Genomic DNA, 27,841 nt, shown 5'->3' on the forward strand with positions numbered 1-27,841 from the left:
AAGGATTTTTTTATGTTTGTGGAATTCATGTGTCCCTATGTCTAAGTGCGCATGTGGTGCGCATCCGTATGCAACACTTAATTGCTGAATATGTCATTTCGGGAAAAAAACAACCTTAAGTACACAATAACTGGAAGCTGAACTCACTTATAACTCTTATAGAGCTGATTAGGGAGGTGATGAGGTGTTAGCTATGGGCTAAACACATTCCAGGTTGGAAAAATATTTAATTACAAATTGTGTAGCCTAAATAGTTTCTTTGAAAAATGTTAAATCCTTCAAAGAATTTTTTTCCAATCCTGGCTTTTTTTTTTTTTTGGTTTGATAGTTTTACTTATGTACAATGTGTGATGTAGATGAGAATAAGTATGTCAAGAAAAGCAAGGAGAAAAGCTAAGAGAGAAACCTGAGTCCCAACAAGAGAAACTGATCAAGAAATGTGTATATTATAGAAAATGTTGGGACTGCAAGTCCTAATTAGTTTGTGTAGATGACCATCATATTTCTCATCTGCTTCTCTAAGTGTGATCCTGCACCATGTAAGACGGATCTTTGTGTACAGATCATAGTTAATTGTGAAGAGAAATATTTGACTTTTTTCCTTTTGACATGTCTCAGATAATTTTACCTTTATTTGATTTTCAAATATCCTATTGCTTTTACAGTATATTATTAACCTTGAAAGAATGGCATCTTTTTAGCTTCCCCATGACAGTCACCTGTTTTCCCTCACAACACGTACAAAAATCATAACATTTGTAAAGGTGTGTTACTAGTTACACTGACGCCCTTCATTTCTTCCTTATTATAAAGAGTGTTGTTGGAGAACATACAGTAGCCTGGAATCGGCTCAGCCAGTTTTTCCTGCTGCTATTGTAAACACACTGACAGCTGTCTTACTCTTAATACGGCCTCTAAGAAACAACATGCATGAGATCAGAGTAGCTAGGATGTGTAGCTTGTGGCTTTGTGCTGAATTGGCTCGTGTGTTTATTTAATGGACATTGTTTATACAGCACTGGACCCCTGAGGATTAACTGCCTTATCGTAAAGCCCATAATTAGCACTTCAGAAAAAGGCGTGCAGAGCAAAAGAGCCTGTCATTATGAGGAATATCCTTGTGGGCTCCAGCGATTTTGAAGACAAATTTAACAATCTTTAATCTATCCAGTGCTGCTAGCTCATTCTCAAGTGATGAGAGAGAGCCAAAAAAAAGGAAGAAAATTAAAATACCAGACTTGCTATGCTTAAGTGCCTCATTAGTTACAGGGTGAGTTGAATATTTCCAGTGTGCATCAACATAGTCTAGAAAGAGGTTGAGTAGAAGCATTGAGAATGCAAGGGTGGAAACAGTCCACCAGTTTTATTTCTTGTAGCGTCTTTTACAGAAAATACTAAAAAGGTGTTTTACAACACATATAGGACCCCAGTGCACAGCAATACAAGATGTGGAGGTACTGTACATTTAAAAAACAAATGAAACACATCCCGCAGATATTAGGTTACATTTATCAATGACTTTAAACTGGCTGAGGTGGAGTGAGAATTAGGGTGGGCTCTAAATAGTTAGGTTAAGATGCTGTTTAGACCTTGACCTTGAATTGGAGTTAAATTGGCTAGAAAACTGATGGATAACAGTTGAAAGAAGGGGAACTGAAAAACTTCTGAGGCACACAAAAGATGCTTTGTAAATGTTTTCTTTTAAAATTTTGTGGCTTAATTCTTGTGAGTGCATAACAGTTGCAAGTTGAAAAAGAAATCGTAAAATCACCTAGCCTTATTTCCTATGGTGTGTTTTTGTGGTGTAAAGAATCCTAAGGACCTTTGTAAGTATAGAACACTGAATGATACATTCTTAATTTTCTGCTGAGAGTCAGGGTGTGAGTAATATGGAAGAAAGTGTAGCACTTTCAGCCTTTGAGTTTAAAATCCAGTCATGGGCTGTACTACCTGCCCAAAAAGTGGAAACCGAGTAGGCTGTTCTAAAGCTGGCTTACCAGGAGAAGTGGTATTTCATATTGCTGTATGAAGTGTAAGGAACGATTAGGAAAAGCAATCTGTTTTAAACTATTCATGTACATTTTTCATGGCACTTTACTTCATACAAGTATTATATTTTTAAAGTGCCATTGCCCTTATTGGCATCACAATACTTTGCCAATCAGTTAACTAATCACAGACTGGCAGACAGAAATGTCTTACTTATAATCTTCATACAGGCAAAGTCTGTGAACATTTTTGTTTCTAAAAATGTCATTTTCTGAATTTAATTATTGGCTAACCAGTAAATTTTATTCTTTCATGAAAAAAAAATGTATTGGATAGTTAGATTTTATTTACCAAGTAGTATGGTAGACAGTAGGACCTTAAGGAACTTCAAAACTTGATGTTATTTTAGAAGATAGCACTGGCAAGCTTTGTTAGGCTGAACGGCTTGTTCTCTTCTAGATTATTATAATATGAAAATTATAAGACATTAAACAAGACCAACTTTGCCAGCAATGCAGGTTGAGCATTCCTAACTGTAATGCTCCAAAATCTGAAACTTTTTGAACTCCAGTATGACGCCACAAGTGGAAAATTCCACACCTGACCTCACATGCCAATGTGGGGCTCAACCTTTGATGCTCTGTTAGAACAAGGTGATGATAAAACATCATCACCACAAAACCTACAGTATATGCATTACTCACTGTGTTTTTTGCATTAAAAGGTTTTGTAACCTTTTGGCAAAGCTGAATTGGCCCTGGTGTGTGTGTGTGTGCGTGCGTATTCATCCTGCAATAGACTGCCACCATGTCTGAGTGAGTTTGTTCCTGCCATGCTAGCTGGGATAGGCTCCAGCAACCACTGCGACCCTGGTCTGAATTAAGCTGGTTAGAAAATGACATGACAAGAAACCTGATCAGTCCGTTTCAGAGCCAGGAACAGCTGTGCACAGGGCAGGACCCATCACTAGACAGCGGGCCAGTGCATCTCACACAGGGTCATTTTAGAGTTGCCAAATAACTACCTTACCACACGTATTTATAAAATCTATATAATAAAACACTAAGGTTTGTGCTTCCAGCAATCTGATTGGTCAGTTTGGCATTGGTGACATGACGAAAGAGGAAGTGCGAGTGTGAGACACACAAGGAGGAGTACAATTGTTTGAGGTTGCCTTCAAGGATGGCAAGAATAAAACTGGACAGGAGGGCAGAAAGGTGCCTCGAAAATAATGAGAGAGTCTGAGAAGCAGGCTTTGTTGGAACACACTTGAGACAGGGAGCACCATTGAATAAAGGTTCACATGCAAATACAGAAGAGAGGTACTGAGAGTAGATGTAGGGCAAAAGATAGCAATTTTTTTTTTTCTTTTTTATTCCGTGTCTTCGACACATACCGTGGCTATTATTATATACAGTAACTTACTAATGACTTAAAATGGTTTTGGGGTGTTTGTATGTTGTAGATCAAGGATTGTGACATTGGGTGCTGATAGCTATGTCTTTCTAGTTATAATTTAAGTCAATGAAGGCTGTGCTAAGATATGAAAATGGGTGGCTTCTCCTCTTTTAGATAATGCATACTTATTTTTCAGCAGTGAGATTTGAAAGTGTAATAAATCATGGACTTTTTTTATTAACAGTTCTTTATATTCATTCACCTTTGTAAGAACAGACAGTGGCTTTGAAAACATAAAGAAAAACATTAAATTACAGATATACTAAAAATGAATGGAAGAGAGAATACTAAAAACTCCAGGTTGCCATCAGTTTGGGAGAAGCAAACATTCAGGGGTCTGAGATCATATGTGCTTTGCTTTAAAATTCACCTGCTAATGTAAAATGTATTTATTTACTTGAATCCAGTGCCACAAGTGATATCCCTAGAATGGTCCATCCTCTTAAACTGAAAAGCTTTCCAAGAGAAATGGCCCAACTGGTCAAAACGCAACACTGCCCTTAAGATGCAAAGTAAGATCACTTGACAGACACAAAGATTCTTTAAGCTATATGTGATGGCAGCAAAATAAGACTTTTAGAAAGTAATTTTTTGTTATTAATCTGTAACAGCAAATTAATGGCTCATAAATATGCTCCCACCATTTATGCTACTCACAAGGCCACAGGACTGCAGCTGACTTAAACTTGTTTCCTGTACATTTTCTTGCTACACCACACAGGATTTTTTTTTCAGATTCTGTGTTGCAGTCCCATCAATTCCACACCCCTGTCCTTTAATTACATTGACATGAGACGATACCTTGCAATTGTCCAGTTTAAAAGAAAGATTTATTTTTGGCAGACACACACATTTCAGTTTATTTGAATTAAACCAAATATCTTGGATTTCTTGCTACATTTGTGTGTGTCTCACATGAAACTATAACGTTGCTGGTTCAGTTACTACCTGCACCTTTCTGTATGACCCCGAGCAAGTTGCTTAACCTGCCTGTGCTCCAGCTATACAAAATTCCTGCAAACAGTTGTAATGGACTCTAAACTTGTACTTCACTTTGGATAAAGGTCATTGCAGTATGATAAAGTGAAGACTATGAGTCTTAAGTAATTGTTGCTGAGTGCTGCTGTAAAGGAGAAACCAGCCTCAATGAATGATTCTTTTTTTTTAAAGAAGGAATCAATTTTATAAGATGTCTTAGTAAGATACCTGTATATATTGGTATTCCATTGTGTATCCAGTGCCGCAGTGTTTGGTGTCAATTGCATATCTTCCCATGTGTAGTAAGGATTGCTTGTTTGGTTAATTAGCTCCACATGCTGAGTGGGCTCCTCAATGCAGTGCCATCCTGTCCAGACTGATTTCTGCTCTGTGTCCATTGCCACAAGCATAGGCTATAGCCCAGCTGAGTGGGTTTGCTAATGTTACTGGATGTTGTGGAACTTTATGGCCTCCAAATCCAGCTCAGGGTTAGATAGTATTATACAGTATTTTAAAACCTTGAGACAGATGAGCAGAATAGAGAGAGAGAGAGAGAGAGATGAGGATATTATATTATACATTTTTGTAATTAATAGTAAGTCTCCAAAGGGTTACTGACAGTAAATGTATGAACATGGTGCTATGCTTTTTTGGTTGGTAATTGTAAGTAGTAGTAGATACAGATTTATAACTAGTGACTTCAAAAATACACATTACAGTGCCAAATTAAGGAATGTGGGGGTACACACTAGAACCCCATCAGCACATGTATATACACTACAATATAAACAAAAGAAGTGTTTTTACTGAACATTAGATTCCATTACAGAGTCTATGAAAGGCCCACCATTCTTAATGCTCATCTTTTTTGCTCTCATTCTCAGTTATGGAGAGTGCTATCACACTGTGGCAATTCCTGCTTCAGTTACTGTTGGACCAGAAGCATGAAAACTTGATCTGCTGGACATCCAATGATGGGGAGTTCAAGCTGCTGAAGGCGGAGGAGGTAGCCAAGCTCTGGGGGCTTCGGAAAAACAAAACTAACATGAACTATGATAAGCTGAGCAGAGCTCTCAGATACTACTATGATAAGGTGAGGCTGCCTGTTTTAACAATTTGCAAGGGGACTTGATATGATGATATCAAAGTAGCAGCAGTTTCACCCTCATGACATGTTGTCAAAAATGTCACATTCAGAAGCTGACAAGACCATAACAACACATGTGTGATTTTTAAAATGATGGTATGACTTGGCATGTAACACACTCAGTTTAGAGTGAACTGTCAAAAGCGGCATTTCATGATTTTCAGTTGAGCTTCCCTTTTGGAAGATGATACCCCATGAAAATATTCACCACTCTTACTTCTACTTTTTGTAAAAAATATGGGGGCAGTCACCATACTCTCATCTCAGTCTGATGCTCTTCCACACACTTGACATCTTTTAAGGTTAGTGAAAGACCCAATGAAAACTGGTTGCCTTTCAGTATATAGAAAAGCATCTGTAATTGGTCATCTACAAGTAAAACAACAAATGTGAGAAAGAGAAAAGGATATTTCAAAAGAACAGTGCAAATATAAATCATTGTTCTTGTCTGAATGAGAAATAGGAAGTGTACTTACGTGCAGAGCTCTTCTGGAAGCTGTCAGCAGCTATCTTCAATGTACTTACTCATGCTTGCATAGGTGGGTCTTGTCCATTAATTGTTGCACATGCTCACTGGCATGTGACACACTCTTGTGTTTAATAAGTAGTAGTTCTCATTGTTCCTTAGAACAAGGTACATCATTCAAAAGAGTTTTACAATTATTTACATACGGACAGCTCACATTGTGAGTCACAGGCAGGCTGACTGAAGATGAGCTTTTTTGGTTTACAGTCCAATGCTTTCACAAGTAGGCCATTTTTAAATCAGGAACTTCTGATCACATCCTGTCTGACACAAATAACACCTGCATTGACCCTTGGGCATTGAAGGTTCTATACACGTTGCTCTGATCTCTGCATGCCCCTAGATTGCTGAGAAGTGATCGGTAGGCAAAGACATGTCTTGTGTCACTGTGCACCATTAACTGTACTGGTCATACATTTGGGATTTTCAAGTTTGGAAAGTTAGTGTTTATTCAGGCTATGTTCAAAAATCTGACTGAAGTTGGTGGTGGAAAATAGAAGAAGTAACACAACATTCCCAAAACTTATTAATCCAATATAGCAGGAGGGAGTGGAGCCCAGCCCAGCAACATTTGGGCAAGGCAGGAACTTAACATGCAGTGTTGGCCACCTCACTCAATCAACATAACACACACAAACACACATCTTTGGGGGCATGTAGGAGAAACACACAGGAAAGAGTGTTTCAACAGCACAAAGACAGCAAGAAATGCAGAATTTGAAACCAGATATTGGACTCTAGCCAGAACAAATAAAAACCTAAACTCAAAAGTGTTTAGAGTTTCTGTATTCATTTTTTAATATATATAAGTGATCAGTTTTGATTCAGTTTTTTTTTTTTTTTTTCCGAGTAAGCAAAGGGATGCTATTCAGAATGTTTTGGGTAAACCTGCTGGTTGCCACGTAGTAGCGCCTAAAGAAAATTTTCAATAGTGAGGCCAGATGGGCTGCAGGAATAAGTGTGAGGGGGCACATCAAGAACAGTCGCATAGCTGACGCTAACATATGCAACTGTAGAGATGTATAATGGCTAATGGCAGTGATGGATGTCATTAATTAATTTTAAGTCCTGTTGAATAAATTATATAAAGATATTGTTCACATAATATTGCAAATCATTTACATAGAAAAATTAATGGTCATTGTAACTTAAAATCTAGTGAGCATAAGATTAAGTTATTGTACTCAATTGTAAATTAAATTATGAATGGAAATATTCCGAGACATACTCTAATGAAGAAGCGCCATATTTATTTTCATTTAGTCTTTGTTTACATCAAACCAAAGGACATGCCCGATGTATTCTTCTCATTACTACAATATTCCATTGGTGCATTTCTTCTCTTTGTGTATTTAGACATATTTATCATAAATACATTTTCTTACAGTTAAATATAACTTAATTCTCCTGTTATTGTGCTTTTTGGCAACACAGCCACAAAATCATCACCATTAATTACTATTTTCCTCTTCCTCTGCTGTCTCATTCTTTGCTAATTCACACTACTGTTCTGTTTTGAGATTTCTGCCTCAGTCTCTTGAACCTTCCTGTTTTCACCTGCCTTTGCAGTCTTCTTAGAAAAAAAAAACAAACTATTGTATCAACAGGCTTTATACATTTTGTCATTTCTTTTTATGAAGGAATATTTCAGACAAAATTAAATTTATGAATACACAAAAAATGTATTGAGACAATAAATAACAGTTTGTGAGACATAAATAATGAAATGTGGTACAAAATATGTTTTTGTTGCTTACTTTTGTATTTATTTATTTAAATCCCACCACACTAATGTTGGTTCAGAACTAACATTTTGACTTTGGTAAGGTTTAAGACCACAGAACCAGTGCCAAAATGGTTCTGAAGCAAATAACGAAGGTAGCAACTGCAACTTCGATATGGTATTGCAGATAAAGGTAAAAAAATAAAAAATAGGTTTTCTAAAAATAAAAAAGCCTTTAGATAAAAAGACGGAGTAATGGCAAATACAGAGGGAAGTTGACCAAAGTGGAACCAGGCCAAATCAGGCAGGACTACTTCTCGAGCCTCGACCCAGTATGAGTCATTTTCTGTTGCAATATATAATAAACTAATAAAAATAAGAAAAGCAAACATATAGGGTTGGATAATTTAGCCAACTTAGGACCGGGGGATTGGCAACTGTAGCCCCCAGCGTTTAAACTTAAAACATTACACAGTTAAATATAAAATAACAGAATAATGGCGAATACAGAGGGAAGTTGACCAAAGTGGAACCAGGCCAACTCAGGTAGGACTGCTTCTGGAGCCTCGACCCAGTATGAGTCGTTCTGTTACAATACAAAATAAAAAAATTTAAAAATAAGAATAGAGAACCTAAATAAACGTAACATAGGGAACAAATGATAATAATAGAAGTGAGGGGGGAGCGCTTAACACCACAGTCCAGTACAAACCAATGATTGCCAGAAATAGTTTTGTTAAAAAATAGGAGCCAACAAAAAAAGAACACAGTCGGGAGGTATAAGATAGGGCAGGCTTGGATGAGGGCCCTACCACAGAACTAACCAATCTTAGTTACAAATAAAAAACCAGGTGAGGTAGATATGTCGGCCTGAAACAAACTAGTATCGATGGCCAGTGCATTTGGAGCACCCATAAGACTGAAAAACATCAAACTCAACATTAGAGTGGTGTAATCGGAGCTTATGGTAACTCTGCCTTTCTCCTAAATCCAGCCTCTCTGGTACGCTGCACTCTGTGCCGCTTCTCGGTGAGAGTCTAAGCAGTGGTGGGAGGTTTGGGGTAAGGGGGGTGGGGGGTTAGGTCTGTCCTCCATGATATCTTGATTGCGTCACATCAAACATGCCTTTTTAATACACCATACAACCCTATACCACACGCAAAATGAAACACTCATAATTATGACGAATGTTTGCTCACTGGCAGGTGTGAGTACAAGAAAATCTTGTCTAAAATTGCTGCGTGAAATGGCTACTTTCATTCAAGAACATGTGAATTCATCATTAAGAGTCTGCATGTGCAGAATCTACTGTAAATGTGACCTTTAATGGCCAAGAATTAAAATCCTCTCTAGCAGTGATTCACCAATCAAAGCAAATACAATACAATACAATACAGTTTATTTTTGTATAGCACAAAATCACACAGGAAGTGCCGCAATGGGCTTTAACAGGCCCTGCCTCTTGACAGCCCCCCAGCCTTGAGTCTCTAAGAAGACAAGGAAAAACTCCCAAAAAAAAAAAACCTTATAGGGAAAAATGGAAGAAACCTTGGGAAAGGCAGTTCAAAGAGAGACCCCTTTCCAGGTAGGTTGGGTGTGCAGTGGGTGTCAAAAGAAGGGGGTCAATACAATACAATACACAGAACAGAACAAATCCTTAATACAGTATAAAATAAAAAATTTTTTAGAAGTAAAAAAAAAAAAAAAAAAAATTTAGAAGTACGGAGCAGAATTTAACAGTAGACGATATCACATAATAAGATTTGGATATTTTTAGAGTCCTGGAGACCTCATCCATCAAGCTGCCTCCCCCATTTGGCCATTCCACGGCTGAAACAGTGCTGGGCCAGCCAATCCGATGATAGGACCCCTCTTTCCCACGATTCCTGCGATCCTCCATCAGGGGTGACTTTACCTTAGGCAGGCAAAACAACTTGGCAGGTGGGCCATGGCACCAAGTGCCACGTTTGAGTACCGAGAAGAGAAACAGAATAGGTGAGGGTTAGTATCCAATTATAACTATCATGTTACTTATGTTTTAGTGCTAATGACTAACAACAGAGATGCAGTCTGTACAGTTAATCAGCAGCTCTAGTCAGGATATGCTAAACTGAAGTAGTGAGTCTTCAGCTGGGATTTAAAAGCTGAAATCGAAGGGACATCCCTTATAGTAGCAGGCAGACCATTCAACAGTTTAGGGGCCCTGTAACTAAAAGCTCAACCTCCCATTGTTGTTTTATTAATCCTTGGAACCATAAGCAGACCAGCATCTTGAGATCTTAATGTGCACAAATTACAGCACTCGCTATAACGTACTTTCTCAAGTTTGACGAGTGAAAATGGCAGTTTTCATTTTAAGGCATACTGAAGTACATGAATAAATAATTGAATGAGGAAATAATGAAATAAGCAACAAAAAACATATTTTGTGGCACATTTATTATTTATGCTGTGAAAGACCAGGGGCGCCGGCGCCACTGAGCTCCAAACCACCAGACACATAACACTGAACAGTCCCAGGTATAAAATAAAGGTTTTTATTGTCGCATAATACCTTCTTACAAGCCAATTTCACAATCTTTTATAATAAACGCTCCTCTTTTTCCTCCTCCAGGTGAGCTTTTCCTTCTGCCTCCTGAATCACCGGGGGAGGATGGACGGCTCGCTTTTATGTCAGACCCAGGAGTACTTCTGGTACTGGGGTATAGCTCTATGGAAGCACTTCTGAAGCAGGGAGTCACAAGGGTACCCAAGGCCCCCGACAGAGCTGTTCTTCAGAACTGTGATTCCCATACCTTCCTGCAGATGTCCTTACTGGGTCCACGCCAGTGGAACACTGCCATCTACCGTATTGGCGAAGGAACTGCCCAGAATACACCAACTCCCCCACATTAGCCATTAATTTTTCCTTTTTGTATGGGATGTTGATTCAATCCCACCCCGGCCTGGTTATGTCTTCTTCCATGCTGTTCTTCATTTATAGCATCCCAACCAGGAAAGGGTCCAGCACAGCACTCACAATGCTCACATATTTTATTATCTATTAATTGTCACATTTCCCAATATTTATGTGAACATTTATTTTTTCATTTTGTCTGAAATATTTCTCAATATGCTTTAATGTGTATCTGCAAAAATTAACAGTAAACCTCAAATACGAACGCCCCAATTAACCGCAAATACAGAATTTTTAGTCCTCATTGTCATTTAATGTCTTTTTAAACTTCTGAAGAATTTGTTGGTGTCTGGCTGTAAATGTCAATGATGTTCACCATCTGTAGACTACAGCCTGCATTAGAACAAAATTGTCATGTATTTGTATCAGAGTAAGAGAATAAAAAGCTTACTTGCCTTGTCTGACATTTCCACTGACAAAACTTAGGAAGAGGGGAAACAGATTTGCAATAGTTACACTACAAAAACTGATCTACTACAAGTGTTCAGCATGTATGGAACTCATCGTCTTCTAAAAATTTAACTTGAGGTGAAGTGTGAAAGTCGGGCAGGGAGAAAAACACACTGGATACTCCTTTAAAAGTCCACACAATTATAATTTCATATGTAGCTTGAAATTCATTTCTAAAGAAAAATAAATGCATTAAGCTTGACTGTTGGGGGAGGTGACACTTTTTTTGAGGTGGTCTTGATGGTGCTACTACTGCCACAGAAGATGCACCAGCTGTAGTGAAATACCAAGAGACAAGTGTTTGGGATAGGGTGGCCTGGCCTGGTCATCGGCAACCCTCCCTAAAATGTGCAAACAGAAAGTAAAGGAAAAGTGTCTTAATAGATCAATTGAGTGTGTCTACACATTATAATGAATGACATTTAATGAAGACTCATGGAAACTGCCACATTACTAAATTATTTTGGTGTAACAAAGTGTTCTGTTTGTTTAAAGCCTGAGTAATGGCACACAGTTAAGAGGCTGGGGGAAGAGAAAAAGTGTAAGCATTGAATCACTTTTATTATGTTATTAGAAAATTAGGGTTAGGGTTACTATAACCCACTTAGATAAGTCTTTTTTTATCAGCTGTGCTTTTTAATTTTATCAATATCCCGAAAACCATAAGTGACACAGAATTACATTTGAAATAGGTGTAAATTAGGAAATGGCTTTACTTGGTGATTGCCATTTATACCAGCTTTTCATTGCCCTTAGAACTACTATGTTGAAAAAAAAATAGTCATGATTACTAGACTCTGTCTAAATGTATTTATGATCTAAAAGAATCTTCCTTAAAATGCAGAAAGAAACTGATTATCTGTGTAAAATGGCGGTAAAGTCCTTGTTTTCACTACAGAACAATATCTAACATCATACTGTGTGACATCCATTTCTATAGATATATGTGAGAAAATGTCCATCCATCCGGCGTCCACAAGAGGGTGGGAATGTTCAATAAACAAAGGCAAGTGGCCTGTGTAAGATGGCAAACCGTACAGCATATGTCATGCCATCCGGAGTCCACAACGGGGCTGGAATGTATAATGAAGAAAGGCAACAGGAAGCACAAAGAAAGAGGGATGTAAGTACTAGAATGTCTGATGAAAAAGGGAACAAGACATTCAAAGAAAGAGTGGAGTAAGGCATATCCGGTGAACAGATGGCTGTAAATGCATGGCGTGATTGAAACAGATGGAATTAACCATTGTATCACTGTTTGTTTTAACAAACACGTGTTTCACTGTGCTAGTATATATCATATAGTATAGCAGCTCCTTAGGTGTCCAACAAACAACTTTTGTACTCGTCATTTATTCATCCATCTGTTCATTTTCTGACTAGTTTCTGCATTCCAGTATCTATGCCACGAGCATTTGTCACAACTGTGTACAGGACACCAGTCCATTATAGGACACTGTCACCCTCTTACCCACACTTTCTCATCCAGGTCCAGTTTTGACAGGTCAGTCAGCCCAACCTGCATGCTTCTGGGATGTGGGAGGCGAACAGAAATATCCAGAGAAAAATCTGCCTAGATATTGGGAGAATACACCAATACTACACAGAGAATGACCAGGCTGGGGTTCAGACTCAAGATATGAGCCAAGATGGCAGGATCTATGTAGTGGCAGCACTACTCACTGTGATATCATAAATGAGATCACTTCTTTCTGAGAGGTTTCTCAGTAAGGTGCAAATTCATAGTCGGACTGGGTTGGTGACAAAATATGCATCAGTACTCATCTTTTACACAGCCTTTTTAACAAATATGGATAAAACTGCAATCAGGAGGCTGGATCCATGAGACAGTGGTGCTAACTATTCTTCCAACTGCGCAGTAAAACATGCTGGCGATTTTTTTAGATTTTATATATACAATCCTTTAAAGTGTAGGAGAGTACATACAGTATATGTACCTGTAAATAAATACTTAGGCTTCTCCAGTTCCAGGTTTTCCAACAGTCTATTCTTCTGTGTGCCCCCATCACTCTTGTCAGAGTTCCTCCTCTCTTCCTCTGAGGTAATTAACTGCTTTCCTGGTAATCATGGGGTGTTTCAAGTCATCCTTCAGTAATCTTATGGATGATCCAGGGTGGCAACCTTGGGTGTTTTTCCCAACAATGCAGCAAGACAGGATAACATGTTTTGAAGCATCCGCAGGGAAAAACATTGACAACGGTTACTGGGATAAATAAATGCATAAAAATATCACCACACCCTCAATTAACAAATCCAGAAATGGCCAAGGGGAATCTGGAAGAAGCTGCCCATATTACAATTGAAGAGAACACTCTGACATCATTCAAGTATCAGACATTGGAGTCAAATTACATTGTATTAGCAAGCCATAGGAATGAGATGGACTGATAAAAGTTTATATTACAATTCGGAATAAACGCCTCCTGCTATGTAAGTCTGAAGGGGCCACAGCCCCCTCAGCAGACTACTGAGTTTTCCCAGGTATAGATACCTGTACATTCATTCATGATCATAGGAGCCAAAGCCTAACCTGACCACATCAGATGCCAAAAAGGAAGCAAGCCCGGAGAGTGTCCTAGTCACAACTATAATGCCATAAATAATACATTTTATTGATACAAAGCCTTTTGAGTGCTCTTAATGTTTTTTATCTAATGATTGGAGTCCACAGCCTTGGCATATGGAGACTGACACTTTAACCACAACAACACACTGTATCGCAACATGGCACACACAAGATACATTTATAAACTAATGAAAAAAATACATCTGTTTGATGGCTCCATGTGCAATATGAAATAAGAGGGAGTTTGTATTGGTATTGAGTCCTGTAACACCTACCCTGGCTATCTAGAACTCTTTCTTGAAAATACAATTTTTATATTCTTTATTTGGCAAGCTCATTAAATGCCTCATAAACTCTCTTGCTTACATGATGGTGAAATGAAGAGTGAGCCACGCAGATGAGGGTTTGGACTTTTGTCCACAAACATAAAGGGCTCTTCAATTCTTGCGACCCACTTTTTAAGCAGATTAACAAATTATTTTCTGTTTTTTTTTGCTTTCTTAACAGAACATTATCAAAAAGGTGATTGGACAAAAGTTTGTGTACAAGTTTGTGTCTTTCCCAGAGATTTTAAAAATGGACCCTCACACAGTGGAGCTGGGCCGAGACAGCTTGCTGCTGCAGGACAGCGAGACCCTGAATCTTGAGACTAAAGAACAACAGAAGCATGCCCTTTCTGCCCTGAGGCATGCTGGTCGCAATGACTATATTCACTCAGGCCTCTATTCCTCGTTTACCATCAGCTCTCTTCAGAATCAGGGAGAGGTGTTCAAATCAATAAAAGTGGAAAAACCAGATGAGAAACTGGAAGGCGCTCAGCCAGCAGATGAGGCGAGGACTGTAATCCGCTTTGTTACAAACAAATCGGAGAAACACGTGCCTCTGATGACACGGTCTATGCCATCCTCCCCTTGTTCATCTGCCGAGGCCCTGGAGTCGACTGCCTTTTTGACGTCCTCCATTTCTGCGAAATCGCCGTCCACAGTGATGTCAGGCCACACCTCCAAATTCTCCCCATCCATTTCTCCCAGTTCTCCTCTCCTGTCAGGAAGCAGGAGTCCTGACCCGGAGACAGATGACTTGGAACAGTGCTCACAACCTTTGAACCTTTCTGCCAGCCACAAGGCCAGATCCCCTCACCTGTATGAAAAGAGGAACAGCGACACCCTTCCTCCAAAGGCCAAGAAGCCCAAAGGACTAGAGATTTCTGCCCCTTCTTTACTTCTCTCAGGCACTGATATCGGCTCCATTGCCCTCAATAGCCCCGCACTTCCCTCAGGGTCTTTGACGCCAGCCTTTTTCACTGCACAAGTAAGTGTGATTTGGTAAGCTGTTGGGGAGCTGGGACTGGGGCATCATCCTAAATGTGCTTGACGTTCAATCAGATTTCCTGGTGTGAGTCTAGCCTTAATTATCTGAGATTTTTTTTTTTGTAGATGACCACCAAGTCTGAATAACCGTAATACTGCCAAGACACTGTGCAGTTCTGACTGAGTTTGTCATTTAAGGAATTGGTAGAAGTAACTGCTGGCCATAATCATACCTGGCTTTTCATAAATAGAAACATATTATTAGGACTTATCTTATTCTAAAGTAATGTAAGGAACTAGCACTTTGTTAGACAGTGGATTAACAGTAAAACAACATAACATTTTTTTCAACTTTTTTAAAACAGTTCAGGATCACAGGAGGTTTTGACAGAATTCAGCACAAGGGGAACTAACCCTGGGTGGGACAAACGCTAATTCACTCACATTTACATGGGACCAGCTAAGGATCGTCAATTACGTAACATGCATGAAAAGAACTATTGCGTGCAAGCAGAATATTAAGCAGATGTATTTTTTCTGAGATGTCCATGAAACTATCCAAACCCAGAAATATACTGCTGTTATTTTAATGAATGGTTTAATACAGTGCCCCACTGATTCTGGCATTGCAGTATTCAAGTATTTGTACTTAGTCTGCACTGAACTCACTCCATGGCAGCTTGTTTTTTCTACCCATCAATTTACATTTCTAATTTATTTAAATTATCACATTGGCAGTGACACTACTGTCGAATGTCACTTCTGAGATTTGAAGAAAGTAAAAAAACAGGTTTGGAAAGCCTGTCTAACTCTTGAATCGCAGGTGCCTCCTGATTATTTGCATGCTCTGATTGACAGAAAGGCCATCCAATTGGTGTTCTGCAACATAAGAACACATGCAAACAAATGCAGCACCTGTTTATATGAAACATTTTAGAATGGAGACATTGTTAGCAGGCATTTTTTCTTCAGTTATTCTGAATGTGAGTATTTATATAATACTGTATTACTGTGTGTATTTATAATATTTTAGACTTATACTGCACATCCATACCACAACCATTCACAAGGAATTTGCAGCCTAGACTGATTTAAATGATATGTCCAGGGTGCTACTGTACTATGAACTATCTGGTGACAGACACAACTGACTCCACCGAGCACAAAAAAGTTTTATTAGAAGTTTATTTTCTTAAATATGCTATTATATTTGATTAAGGTCAATACACATTTAATATCTATATATTAATACTTTGTATTTCTCACAATGCTGGAGAGTGGTGACGAGATGTGTATTGATTGGACATGCCAGTAAGTTAGTTCACTATACTCTGTACATGGGATAACAGTAATACTTCTACTACTAATACTTTATTATTTATAGGTAATTATTCTGTGTTTGAAACAGCACATATACCTATTGTCACATTTTGGTGCTATTGCATGGTGTTTTATACTGTTATTCCTATAAACAAGCTTTAACAATTGCAGCTGATTTTTTGTATTAATAGAAGTAGTAGTAATAGAAGTTCATCCAGACAGTAAGTGTGAGTGACTTTCATTAGATTCTAATTAACACACTTCAGGTCATTTAGTAAGTCATAGTGCATTAATTTTGAACAAATTCAACAAACTCACACCACACTGCCTATCTGTATACCAAATATTTGTTGCAAGTCACCTTGGATAAAGGCATCAGCCAAGTGTATTACATTTAAATCTATAAAATATAACATTTTTAGATTTTGAGTTGTGAGAGAGCTTATCCTAACAGTACTGAGCACAAGGCAGAAATCAACCCCAGACAAGGTGCCTGTGCTTTACGGGATGCACACACAAACACACACACAAAGAGCTGGCAGTGTCTGTGGGGATGTGGGAAGGAAACCCATTGAGAAAGGATTTAAATGCAGACTCCACACAGACAATAGCTAAATTCAGGATTTGAACCTTGGAGAGCACCACCCTGGTAGTAAAACATATTGGTATCTTTATTCGAATTTTAAGTATGCAGGATTGCTGCTCACAGGTCCAGAGTCAATTCCAATCCATCATTGTGTGGTGGGTGCTGTAATGCGCTGTGTCAGTGCATGCTCCAAACTCCTCTCTCCCTCTCTCTCAACCTTGTGTAGGCATTCCTCAAATATCCAGCAGCCGTACCATTTGCACTTCAGAAGAGGTCATCCACCTGAAGGTAAACGTGTTCAGTCCCGGCCAACACTTAGATGGGAAACCATCTAAGAAAAGCTGGGTTGCTGTTGGAAGAGGTTTTAGAGAGGCCAGCAGGGATAGCTTACCCTGTGGTCCCCAAAACCCCAGTGTAGTTACAGGGACTTTGTGCTGTAAAAATGGCACCATCCTTTGGATGAGACCTAAAACCAAGGTCCTGACTCTCTCTGGTCATAAAAGTTCCCTGTACATCCTTCATAAAGAGCAAGGTGTACCCTGATGATCTGGCTAAATTGCCCACCACAGCCTTGTCCATTCTGGTCCCTTAATCATCCCTTGTCTCTAATTGGCTCTCCATCTCTCTGACCCCTTCACCAATGTGTGGTGAGCATACTGGCGTAAATATGGATGCCATCAAATCATCCAGGTGGAAACTGCACACTACTGGTGATTGAACTGGCTACCCACTCGCTGTTTAAGCTCTTTGAGTAGCAAGAAAAGTGCTCTAAAAATGTAAAGAATTATTATTACCCAAACATGTGTCTGGTTTAATTGGCAACTCTACGCTGGTTTCTTCTAAGTGAGTGTGATGGACTGGCACTTCTCCCGGGTTCTGTGCTGCCAGAGTGGGCTCTTGCCTTCAGGCCCCGGAACTGGAAAAAGCAGGTACACACATCGGACAGATTAAATTGTATACTAACAGCATTAAACCTTATTAAAGACTACAATAGCACATTTTGAGGAACCTATTATAGTTCCCTAGTAAATCACATTCTGGAGCTAATCCAAGACGAACAGCAATTCCCGACAATTAAGTACAAAATGCAGGCCTACTAGTGTTGCTGATAAGTGTTGCCAAAGCATGGCATTTGTACTGGGTTAGCTGAGTTTTCTGCTTGCTTTCCATAAATGTAATCAATCAGGCGATGTTTCTTTCATGTAGAGCCCTTCATAGTGATCCCCATTACCAGTCAAATAGGATATGCAACACAAAGAATACAAGTTAATTAAAAAATGTGTAAGTTACAGTTTTGTGTAATGACAAATTACAAATATTCCTTTTTTCTTTACTGCCACTTTTTTATTCCTTTTTGGTAAATCCCTTAAGAGTGCTGCTGGCTTGAAGATAGACTCGTGAAGCTCTGCAGGGGTGGATGCAGGCCAGACTATGAAGTCATTCTCCCAAAAGTATATGACAGCGGACCAATGAGCATGCCGCCCTGGTGAATATTAATACAATACGGCGTGTCAGCATTATGTTAGACGGACGTTTTGTTGTGCAAATAATGAAAATTAGGCTCATTAGTGCATAGCAGCACTGTGAAGAACAGACATGTGGCCTGAGCGGATAGACGCACAAAGCACTATGCAGAATAAAATGTAAAAAGTTTTTAAGTGATCCCATATGTACTTAAAACTCAAGTGCTGGGCTCCTCAGTCACACAAATGCCTTTCATTTAGGTGATGGAGGGTGAGGGGAAGGGAAAAAAAATCCAGTCAAATTAGTTTCACATGTTCATCACGGGTTATGGTCCTGAACCCAGAAGAGGCATAACCTCAGGGCAAGCAACGTAGTCATAAGTGTTACTTTCAACAGTTCACTTTCTCAGCTGTCACCTCAGCGTTTAAGCCTGACTTGGGGCACATACAAGCTGGCACAAGAAGTCTTGCCACCCTGATCTGCTAGAAAGTGTTCAGTAGATACAGTAGACATCTTTTCTTTCATGCTCTGCTCCACTCGGGGGAGGGGAAAACTTTGACTTGTGTATTCTTAACATGGCAGTTGTAAACAGAAAATAGGGAAAAACTCATCAGCAGTAGCAATGGTGGACTGCTGAGTCCTGCAGTGGCCAAACGAAACTACTTCATAATGCAGTTCAAGCCTCAGTCTCTCTTTGCCAGTTATTGATGACATGAGACTCGTGATGTGAACTGGCCGCAATGTCTGGCCAGTGCTTTAGCTCACCTTCAGGGTGGTGCATGAAGAAGTAGCCCCATTTAACATTTAGCACCAAATGTAATTGGGTGAAACTAGCAGGAGGTCCCCATGCAGGTTTAGTTAGTTCTGTTGCCTGAGCACTTGCTGGAGAGAAGGCAAACCATACTCGTTAGACCAGCAGGTTTTGATTAGGAGCTAAAGTTAGGTCCATAAATATTTGGACAGAGACAACTTTTTTCTCATTTTGGTTCTGTACATTACCACAATGAATTTTAAATGAAACTCAGATGCAGTTGAAGTGTAGACTTTCAGCTTTAATTCAGTGGGGTGAACAAAGCGATTGCATAAAAATGTGAGGCAACTAAAGCATTTTTTAATACAATCCCTTAATTTCAGGGGCTCAAAAGTAATTGGACAATTGACTCAAAGGCTATTTCATGGGCAGGTTTGGGCAAGTCCGTCGTTATATCATTATCAATTAAGCAGATAAAAGGCCTGGAGTTGATTTGAGGTGTGGTGCTTGCATGTGGAAGATTTTGCTGTGAACAGACAACATGCGGTCAAAGGAGCTCTCCATGCAGGTGAAAGAAGCCATCCTTAAGCTGCGAAAACAGAAAAAAACCCATCTGAGAAATTGCTACAATATTACGAGTGGCAAAATCTACAGTTTGGTACATCCTGAGAAAGAAAGCAAGCACTGGTGAACTCAGCAGCGCAAAAAGACCTGGACGTCCACGGAAGACAACAGTGGTGGATGATTGCAGAATCATTTCCATGGTGAAGAGAAACCCCTTCACAACAGCCAACCAAGTGAACAACACTCTCCAAGGGGTAGACGCATCGATATCCAAGTATACCATAAAGAGAAGACTGCATGAAAGTAAATACAGAGGGTGCACTGCAAGGTGCAAGCCAATCATAAACCTCAGGAATAGAAAGGCTAGATTGGACTTTGCTAAAGAACATCTAAATAATCCAGCACAAGTCTGGAAAAACATTCTTTGGACAGATGAAACCAAGATCAACCTCTACCAGAATGATGGCAAGAAAAAAGTATGGAGAAGGCGTGGAACAGCTCATTATCCAAAGCATACCACATCATCTGTAAAACACGGTGGAGGCAGTGTGATGGCTTGGGTATGCATGGTTGCCAGTGGCACTGGGACACTAGTGTTTATTGATGATGTGACACAGGACAGAAGCAGCCGAATGAATTCTGAGGTGTTCAGAGACCTACTGTCTGCTCAAATCCAGCTAAATGCAGTCCGATTGATTGGGCGGCATTTCATGATACAGATGGACAATGACCCAAAACATTCAGCCAAAGCAACCCAGGAGTTTATTAAAGCAAAGAAGTGGAAAATTCTTGAATGGCCCAGTCAGTCACCTGATCTTAACCCAATTGAGCATGCATTTCACTTGTTGAAGACTAAACTTCAGACAGAAAGGCCCACAAACAAACAGCAACTGAAAGCCGCTGCAGTAAAGGCCTGGCAGAGCATTAAAAAGGAGGAAACTCAGCATCTGGTGATGTCCATGAGTTCAAGACTTCAGGCTGTCATTGCCAGCAAAGGATTTTCAACCAAGTATTAGAAATGAACATTTTATTTCCAGTTATTTAATTTGTCCAATTACTTTTGAACCCCTGAAATGAAGGGATTGTGTTCAAAAAATGCTTTAGTTGCCTCACATTTTTATGTAATCTTTTTGTTCACCCCACTGAATTAAAGCTGAAAGTCTGCACTTCAACTGCATCTGAGTTGTTTCATTTAAAATTCATTGTGGTAATGTACAGAACTAAAATTAGAAAAAAGTTGTCTCTGACCAAATATTTATGGACCTAATTGTACATGTTCATCCAGAGTCATTTCATTTGACACATCCAGTTGCAAGTGCTCCTGCAAAACACAAAGCGGTACACTACTACTTAAGTGAGCAGTACACAGACACCAAGAACACCTTCCATTCATATGCCAGTTGACATTACAGAATATATGGAAAGAAGTCCTTGTAGGCCAGTTTGTTGATCATATTGGGTATGTTACCATGTACTGTACCTTGTGATTCGTGGTCTAATTTTAATGCACTATTCTGCTTGTTTTTTTTAATTTGTCAAATTCTTAATTATAAAAGCAGCCACCTAAATGAATGCTTTGATATCTTAGGATGATGATGGTGAATAAGAAACAGACAAACAAAGAAATGTGAACCTGCACAAAAAAGTACTACCTGCTTCATTTTAGTGAACAACATACCAAGAACTGGATAGTTTGGAGCACTTAGAAGCTAATCAGTGATGGAGGTGGAGAGTGTTGATGCTAATACAGCCTGTGTGAAGGTTCAGATGCCAAGTAGCTCCACCACTGAACCAGTGATATACAAGCTGAATGCTTAACATGAAGATCTGCATGCTAAATTAGTCAGTCAGTCAGTTCTTATCCAACCCTGTATATCCCAACACAAGGTCATGGGGGTCTGCTGGAGCCAATCCCATCCAACACAGGGCATAAGGCAAGAACAAACCCTGGGCAGGGCACCAGCCCACTGCAGGACACACACACACACCCACACACCAAGCACACACTAGGGACAATTTAGGATCGCCAATGCACCTAACTTGCATGTCTTTGGATTGTGGGAGGAAACCGTAGCACCTGGAGGAAACCCATGCAGACACGGGGAAAACATGCAACCTCCACTCAGGGAGGACCCAGAAAGCGAACCCAGGTTTCCTTACTGCGAGGCAGCAGTGCTACCACTGCGCCACCACACCGCCCACATGCTAAATTAATGAAGCTTAAACTCACGTGGTCCAGGCTCTGTATCACCCTGTGCCAGTAATGATGTCACTGATTAAGTGCTTTAAGACCATGTTCACCATGACCTATGCCATCAAGTGTGGACTTACTCATTTGACTGGCAACAACAGATCTGCAGCATTCACAAACCTTCAGCCACACCTGAAATTGAAGTGTTGCTCACAGCCAACCTTTATTTTATATAGTGCCTTTTGATGGCAGTATAACAAATAAGTCAAAGTGAACTTTATTGTCATCTCAACCATATACAAGTGTACAGATAGGCGAAATTGCGAAGCTCATGGTCCACAGTGTAACAACATGACATGCAAATAACAATTTAAAAATAGAATTAAAATTTAAATTAAAATTAAAACACAAGCAAGACAAGACAAAGAAGCAGCAGCAATATTGAAAATAGTGCACTGGCAGGAGCATAGTGTGATTGAACTGACAACCTGATGGTCACAGTCCACAGCAGGCTGTGCTGCACAATTCAAAGGAGACTTTATTCTGAATAGCCCCTGTCTGTAGTATTTTTATGGATGCAGTCTCATAGGATGTGTTCTTGGTGTCCAGGCAGGTGGTGGGGTATCAGCTGGCATCATTGTGTTTGAACCTCCAGTGCTAGACTCCTGATTAAGTCATGTCAAGTGAATGGGGTTCCCATCCATTTTAGTAACATTGTGCTCATTTTGTATGTCATTGAACCATTTTGGTTAAACTAATGAAACATTCTTAAAATCTTGTGTGGTTTATATATATATATATATATATATATATATATATATATATATATATATATATATATATATATATATATAATATATTACATTATATTATAGGTTATTTTATTTTTTTAGAAATGCCTGTCGCCTTCCATTCTCTGACAATGCTGAATGAATGTCTCGGCTTTTTTAGTGCTATTTCTAAACCCTCTAGCATGTGGTTTCCTGCATGTAAATTGAGAGATGTATGAGTGCTGCTCAGGAAGTCTTCCTTGGAGCCTGTAAACTGCCCCACACTTCCTTTGCACGTCAGCCGATGAGGGGCCTCTTTGGGAAGGGAAGGCCGAGCTTAACTCTCCCTGTTCTCCTTGTCTTTCAGACACCTTCAGGACTGTTGTTAACTCCCAGCCCGTTGCTGTCTAGCATTCACTTCTGGAGCAGTTTGAGTCCAGTGGCTCCTCTTAGTCCTGCCAGGCTGCAGGGACCAAACTCTTTATTTCAGGTAATATGGCCACCATGTTGGCAGACGTTTGCTTTGCATTGTGTTGTGAGAACTTGTTCACTGCTGCTGCGGGAGGGGTCCTTGAACCTGTCATCAGTTGTTTGTTGAGCACATTTTGGAAATAAAACATGTGCACCAGGATCACCACATCAGCTGATGTCCATCCTGACCCCATCTGCCACTAGACATTAATTCAAAGTGGTGGTGCAGTAAATGGAAGCACGGGTTTATATTTCAGCCACTCAAGCTACACTGAGCCTGCCAATGAAACCTTTACTTCAAAAAACTCCTTGTTTTTCATGTTTCCTGTGCACCCCCCAATAAATATCGGCATATGTGTGCCTTAGGGGTGAGATCACCGGCCACATTATTTATTCATTTATTTACCAATACCACCGAATCCTGTTTTTGAGTGCTGATGGTGCATTTGAGGTACTATCAAACTGTACAAGATAGGAATCAACTTCGGATGGAATGGCAGTTCATTGCATTGACACTCGAGGCCGGTTTAGAATTGTAGTTATCACAGTTATGGTAATCTTCATAGCTGTGGGATGAAAAAACAAGAAGTTAGAGAGAGACAAAGGGTGAACATGCAAACTTCATACAGGCAGTGACTGGTCTGGGATTCAAACCCACGAGAGTTGAACCAGCATGAACTGCACTATTGACTTTCTAGGCTGAGTCAGATCACTTCTTTCTAAAGATTTATCAGAACGCAGCAAACTTCTAACCAGACCGATGTGAATAATAAAAGTATGTATTAGTATTGTTCACACTATCATTTTATGAAACCCAATATCTGGATTAATGAGCAGAGGCTGACCTGTGACATCACATCCACAAGACTGTGCCCATATAGTACCTTACACAAATATTCTGTCCCTTAACCAATTCACAATCTTAAGAATGTTGTTCCCTGTGAGTGTTTAGCTTTTATAGTTTTGTTTTTACTTCTTTTTTTAATGTGATATTGTTTTATGTTGGAAGGAAGGCAACCTGCTGTTTGCCTAAGTTTATGGCCCCATAGGTGAGTAACAATTGCCTAATGATCACTAAAGGATGGCTGTGAAAATGAAGAGTAAAGGACATTCCAAAAAAAGGCAGAGATCAAATAATACAAATGCATACATTTTTACCAAGTGTTTGGATATCGCAGGTTGGCACCATTGACTCAATTATCAAGGAGTGGAAGCTCCCCAGGCATTGCCTACAAAGATCATCCCTCAACACCCTCTGAGCAAACAAGGAGGATACTTGTGAGAAAAGTCACAGAGAGGCCAGTAATCACGTACAGGGTGCAATTGTTAGACAGAAACATCAAAAAAAGTAGATGTTTGGGACAATAAACTAAACTGTAGACTTCATGGACTTCCTCGTCTAATAAAATCAGTTGATGTTCAATTCACAGGCCCATTTAGCCCAGCTGGGGGTTGCAGAAGCTGCAAGGGTCCCTGCAGCAAGAGGGAAACAAGTCTGGAATCACTGAATCCAGAACCTAAATCTTTGTGTTGTTTTAATACTAAAACGTAACTGGGAATCTGAAAGACCACCCAGTATCTTACTAGAAGCGCATTCTTGCTTTCAGTTTGGCTTGATGGGGCTCTCATTCTGCCACAGCAGACTTTGATTTTATTTTTTTCCTGACATATGTAAAGGACACACACATCAAGTTAGCTGGTCATCTGTTGGCAGCCGTGATTGAGAAAGTGGCTGAAATTAAAACCTGCCCAGACTGCAGGCCTCCAGAATTTCAGCTTGACACCCATGCTTTAACCTCATGCTTTGATATTACTGATCAAATTTCAGTAGTTTGATTAAAAAGAAATTGAATAAATCAACCCATCCAACCATCCCTATAGGTCTTTAACTTTACACAGTTTTTTTTTTGTTCTTTATTTCGCCTTATACAATTTCTTGTATTAGGAATTTGTTAGTTTTCACATACCCCTTGGTGTCAGAGCGCAGGGTCAGCCATTGCACAGCGCCCCTGGAGCAATTACAGGTTAAGGGTCTTGCTCAAGGGCCCAGCAGAGTAGGATCTCTTTTGGCAGTGACGGGGATTCAAACCGGCAACCTTTGGGATACCAGCGCAGATCCTTAGCCTCAGAGCCACCACTCCGCCCTATATGCTGGTAGTTTTGAAATGAAAAGGACAAGTGGTGGCTAAAATGATTCAACTGCTGCTCTGCCTTTTTTGTAGTGCAATGACCAGAAATACATGGCAGCAATTGAAGCATTTTAGACCCCAGTTGTTAAACTATATTATAAAAACTGTTGAAAATAAGTCAAGAAACATTATGATTAGACTATATAATGCCCTATTGAGACCTCATCTGGAGTATTGTGTGCAGTTCTGGTCACTGTGCTACAAGGAAGACATAGCAGCACTTGAGGCTGTACAGAGGAGAGCAACAAGGTGCATTCCAGAACTTGAGGACATGTGCTACTCTGACAGTCTCGAGAATTAAACCTGATTAGTCTCGAGCAGAGAAGACTGTGTGGGGGCCTAATCCAGGTATTTAATATCCTCAAACACATTGATAATGTAGATCCAGCAGAATTCTTTCAACTTAATGGTGAATCACATACTCAAAGATACCAGTGGAAATTAAGGGGAAAAGTATTTTGGACTGAAGTCAGGAAGCACTTCTTTGTTCCAGAGTCCCACGACTCTTTGCATAAACTACTGAGTCCTGTACTTGAAGCAGAAAGCTTGACAACACTTAAGATGAATGTGGATGACATGCTGGGACAGATTAGCTATTAGCTAAACAAACTGAATGGTCTCCTCTTGTGTGTAAAATTCTTATGTCAGTGGAGGTCTGGGCTACAACTGTAGAATTATTGGCACTAAAGTAAGAGTTTCATTCTTATGATAACTCTGCTGAGGACACTCACTTTTCTCTCCTTTTTCCCCCCCCAGTTTCCTACATTACTAAATGGCCATATACCAATGCCCATTCCAAATCTGGATGGATCATCTTCCCCGATGCTACTTCCTGCAAGCAGCCAGAAGTCCTGATTGCTGAGTGAAGGGGGTGTCACTTCTCTAGATGTGAAGTTCAAATCAGCGTTTGGTTTTGCACGTTAACTGAATTGAAGAATCTGTTATTGTGTAAACAGCAAGTAATCTTTGCTAACCCAACTTGGGGCCTCTTGTGTCATGAGCTGGTTTCCTTAGGAAGCTGTGAATTGGATTCTTTTGTGTGTTTGTGTGTTACTTTGTATTGTATACACTTGTGCTTAAATGATACCACCGGCTGTGCCTTCATGTATAAAATTTTATGTACTATGTAAATGTATTTTCCAGCTTTAAAAAAAAAAGTGAAAAAGACGAAATTCCTATCAGTATTAAAAAAAAGCTTTGTAACAGCATTCATTTTTTTCATAAAGGAATTGATACAATGTATTCCCATTATTTTATATTGTGCTTTTAGAAAAATAAGTATTATGTTGTTTAAATAAAAATGGAGCATTGAATGCTATTTGAAAGAATGGTTTTCTTAATTTCCATGGAGTGCACTGACCTGGGGCCCCAGTGGTATGAGAGTAGCCATGACTTCATGTGCAAGTGGCTTTCACGGCTGTACAGAACTATAAAGATTGTGGGCAAGGAGCTGAAAAGAAGATTGCATAAAGTTCACAGAGCATTTACCAATGGTGCTTATTGAAAAATGTAGCAGGTTATCCACTTGCCGGCCCTTTTAGATATCAGTTTACATCTTCCATCCATTATCCACCGCTTATCCGAGGTCGGGTCTCAGGGGCAGCAGCCTAAGCAGGGAAGCCCCGACATCCCTCACCACAGCCACCTCCTCCAGCTCCTCTGGGAGGACCCTGAGGCGTTCCAAGGCCAGCCGGGAGATATAATCCCTCCAGCATGTCCCGGGTTTGCCCCGTGGCCTTCTCCCAGTGGGGCATGCCCGGAACACCCCCCGCCCCCACCCACTCCCTCCAGGGAGGTTGTCCTGGGGGCCTAACCAGATGCCCAAACCACCTCAACTGACTCCTCTCAATGTGGAGGAGCAGCGACTCTACTCCGAGTCTCTCCCGGATAACTAAACTCCTCACCCTGTCTCTAAGGGAAAGTCCAGCCACCCTGCAGAGAAAAGTCATTTTGGCCGCTTGTATCCGCGATCTTGCTCTTTCGGTCACTACCCAAAGTTTGTGGCCATAGGTGAGGGTAGAAACGTAAATCGACTGGTAAATCGACAGCCTTGCCTTTTGGCTCAGCTCTCCCTTCACCACGACGGACCGTTGCAGAGCCCACATTACTGCGGATGCCACGCCGATCCATCTGTCAACCTCCTGCTCCATTCTTCCCTCACTCGTGAACAAGACCCCGAGATACTTGAACTCCTCCACTTGAGGCAGTAATGTGCTCCCAACCCGGAGAGAGCATTCCACCCTTTTCCGGCTGAGAACCATGGCCTCGGATTTAGAGGTGCTGACTCTCATACCCGCTGCTTCGCACTCGGCTCCAGTGAGAGCTGGAGGTCACTGTCCGATGAAGCCAACAGAACCACGTCATCCACAAACAGCAGAGACAAGATTCTGAGGTCACTGAACAAGACCCCC

At 40.1% G+C, this 27,841-nt stretch overlaps 1 protein-coding gene across 3 annotated transcripts in view; it reads left to right on the forward strand.

Moving 5' to 3' along the window:
- The window catches only part of elk3 (ETS transcription factor ELK3), a 47,150-nt gene extending 20,402 nt beyond the window's left edge, over nucleotides 1-26,748 (forward strand). For 2 of the 3 annotated variants that reach the window (XM_051931358.1, XM_028813584.2), the window contains exons 2-5: nucleotides 5,310-5,518; nucleotides 14,322-15,125; nucleotides 23,138-23,260; nucleotides 26,187-26,748. In XM_051931358.1, the coding sequence (XP_051787318.1) occupies nucleotides 5,312-5,518; nucleotides 14,322-15,125; nucleotides 23,138-23,260; nucleotides 26,187-26,285 (1,233 nt within the window). In that variant the 5' untranslated portion in view covers nucleotides 5,310-5,311 and the 3' untranslated portion in view covers nucleotides 26,286-26,748. The remainder of the gene's footprint in view (nucleotides 1-5,309; nucleotides 5,519-14,321; nucleotides 15,126-23,137; nucleotides 23,261-26,186) is intronic. The other variant, XM_028813601.2, reaches the window with a different exon arrangement.
- Nucleotides 26,749-27,841: the final 1,093 nt, after the last annotated feature.

This window comes from Erpetoichthys calabaricus, chromosome 1, assembly GCF_900747795.2.
Source record: "Erpetoichthys calabaricus chromosome 1, fErpCal1.3, whole genome shotgun sequence".
In the NCBI taxonomy this organism is placed as follows: Eukaryota; Metazoa; Chordata; class Cladistia; order Polypteriformes; family Polypteridae; genus Erpetoichthys; species Erpetoichthys calabaricus.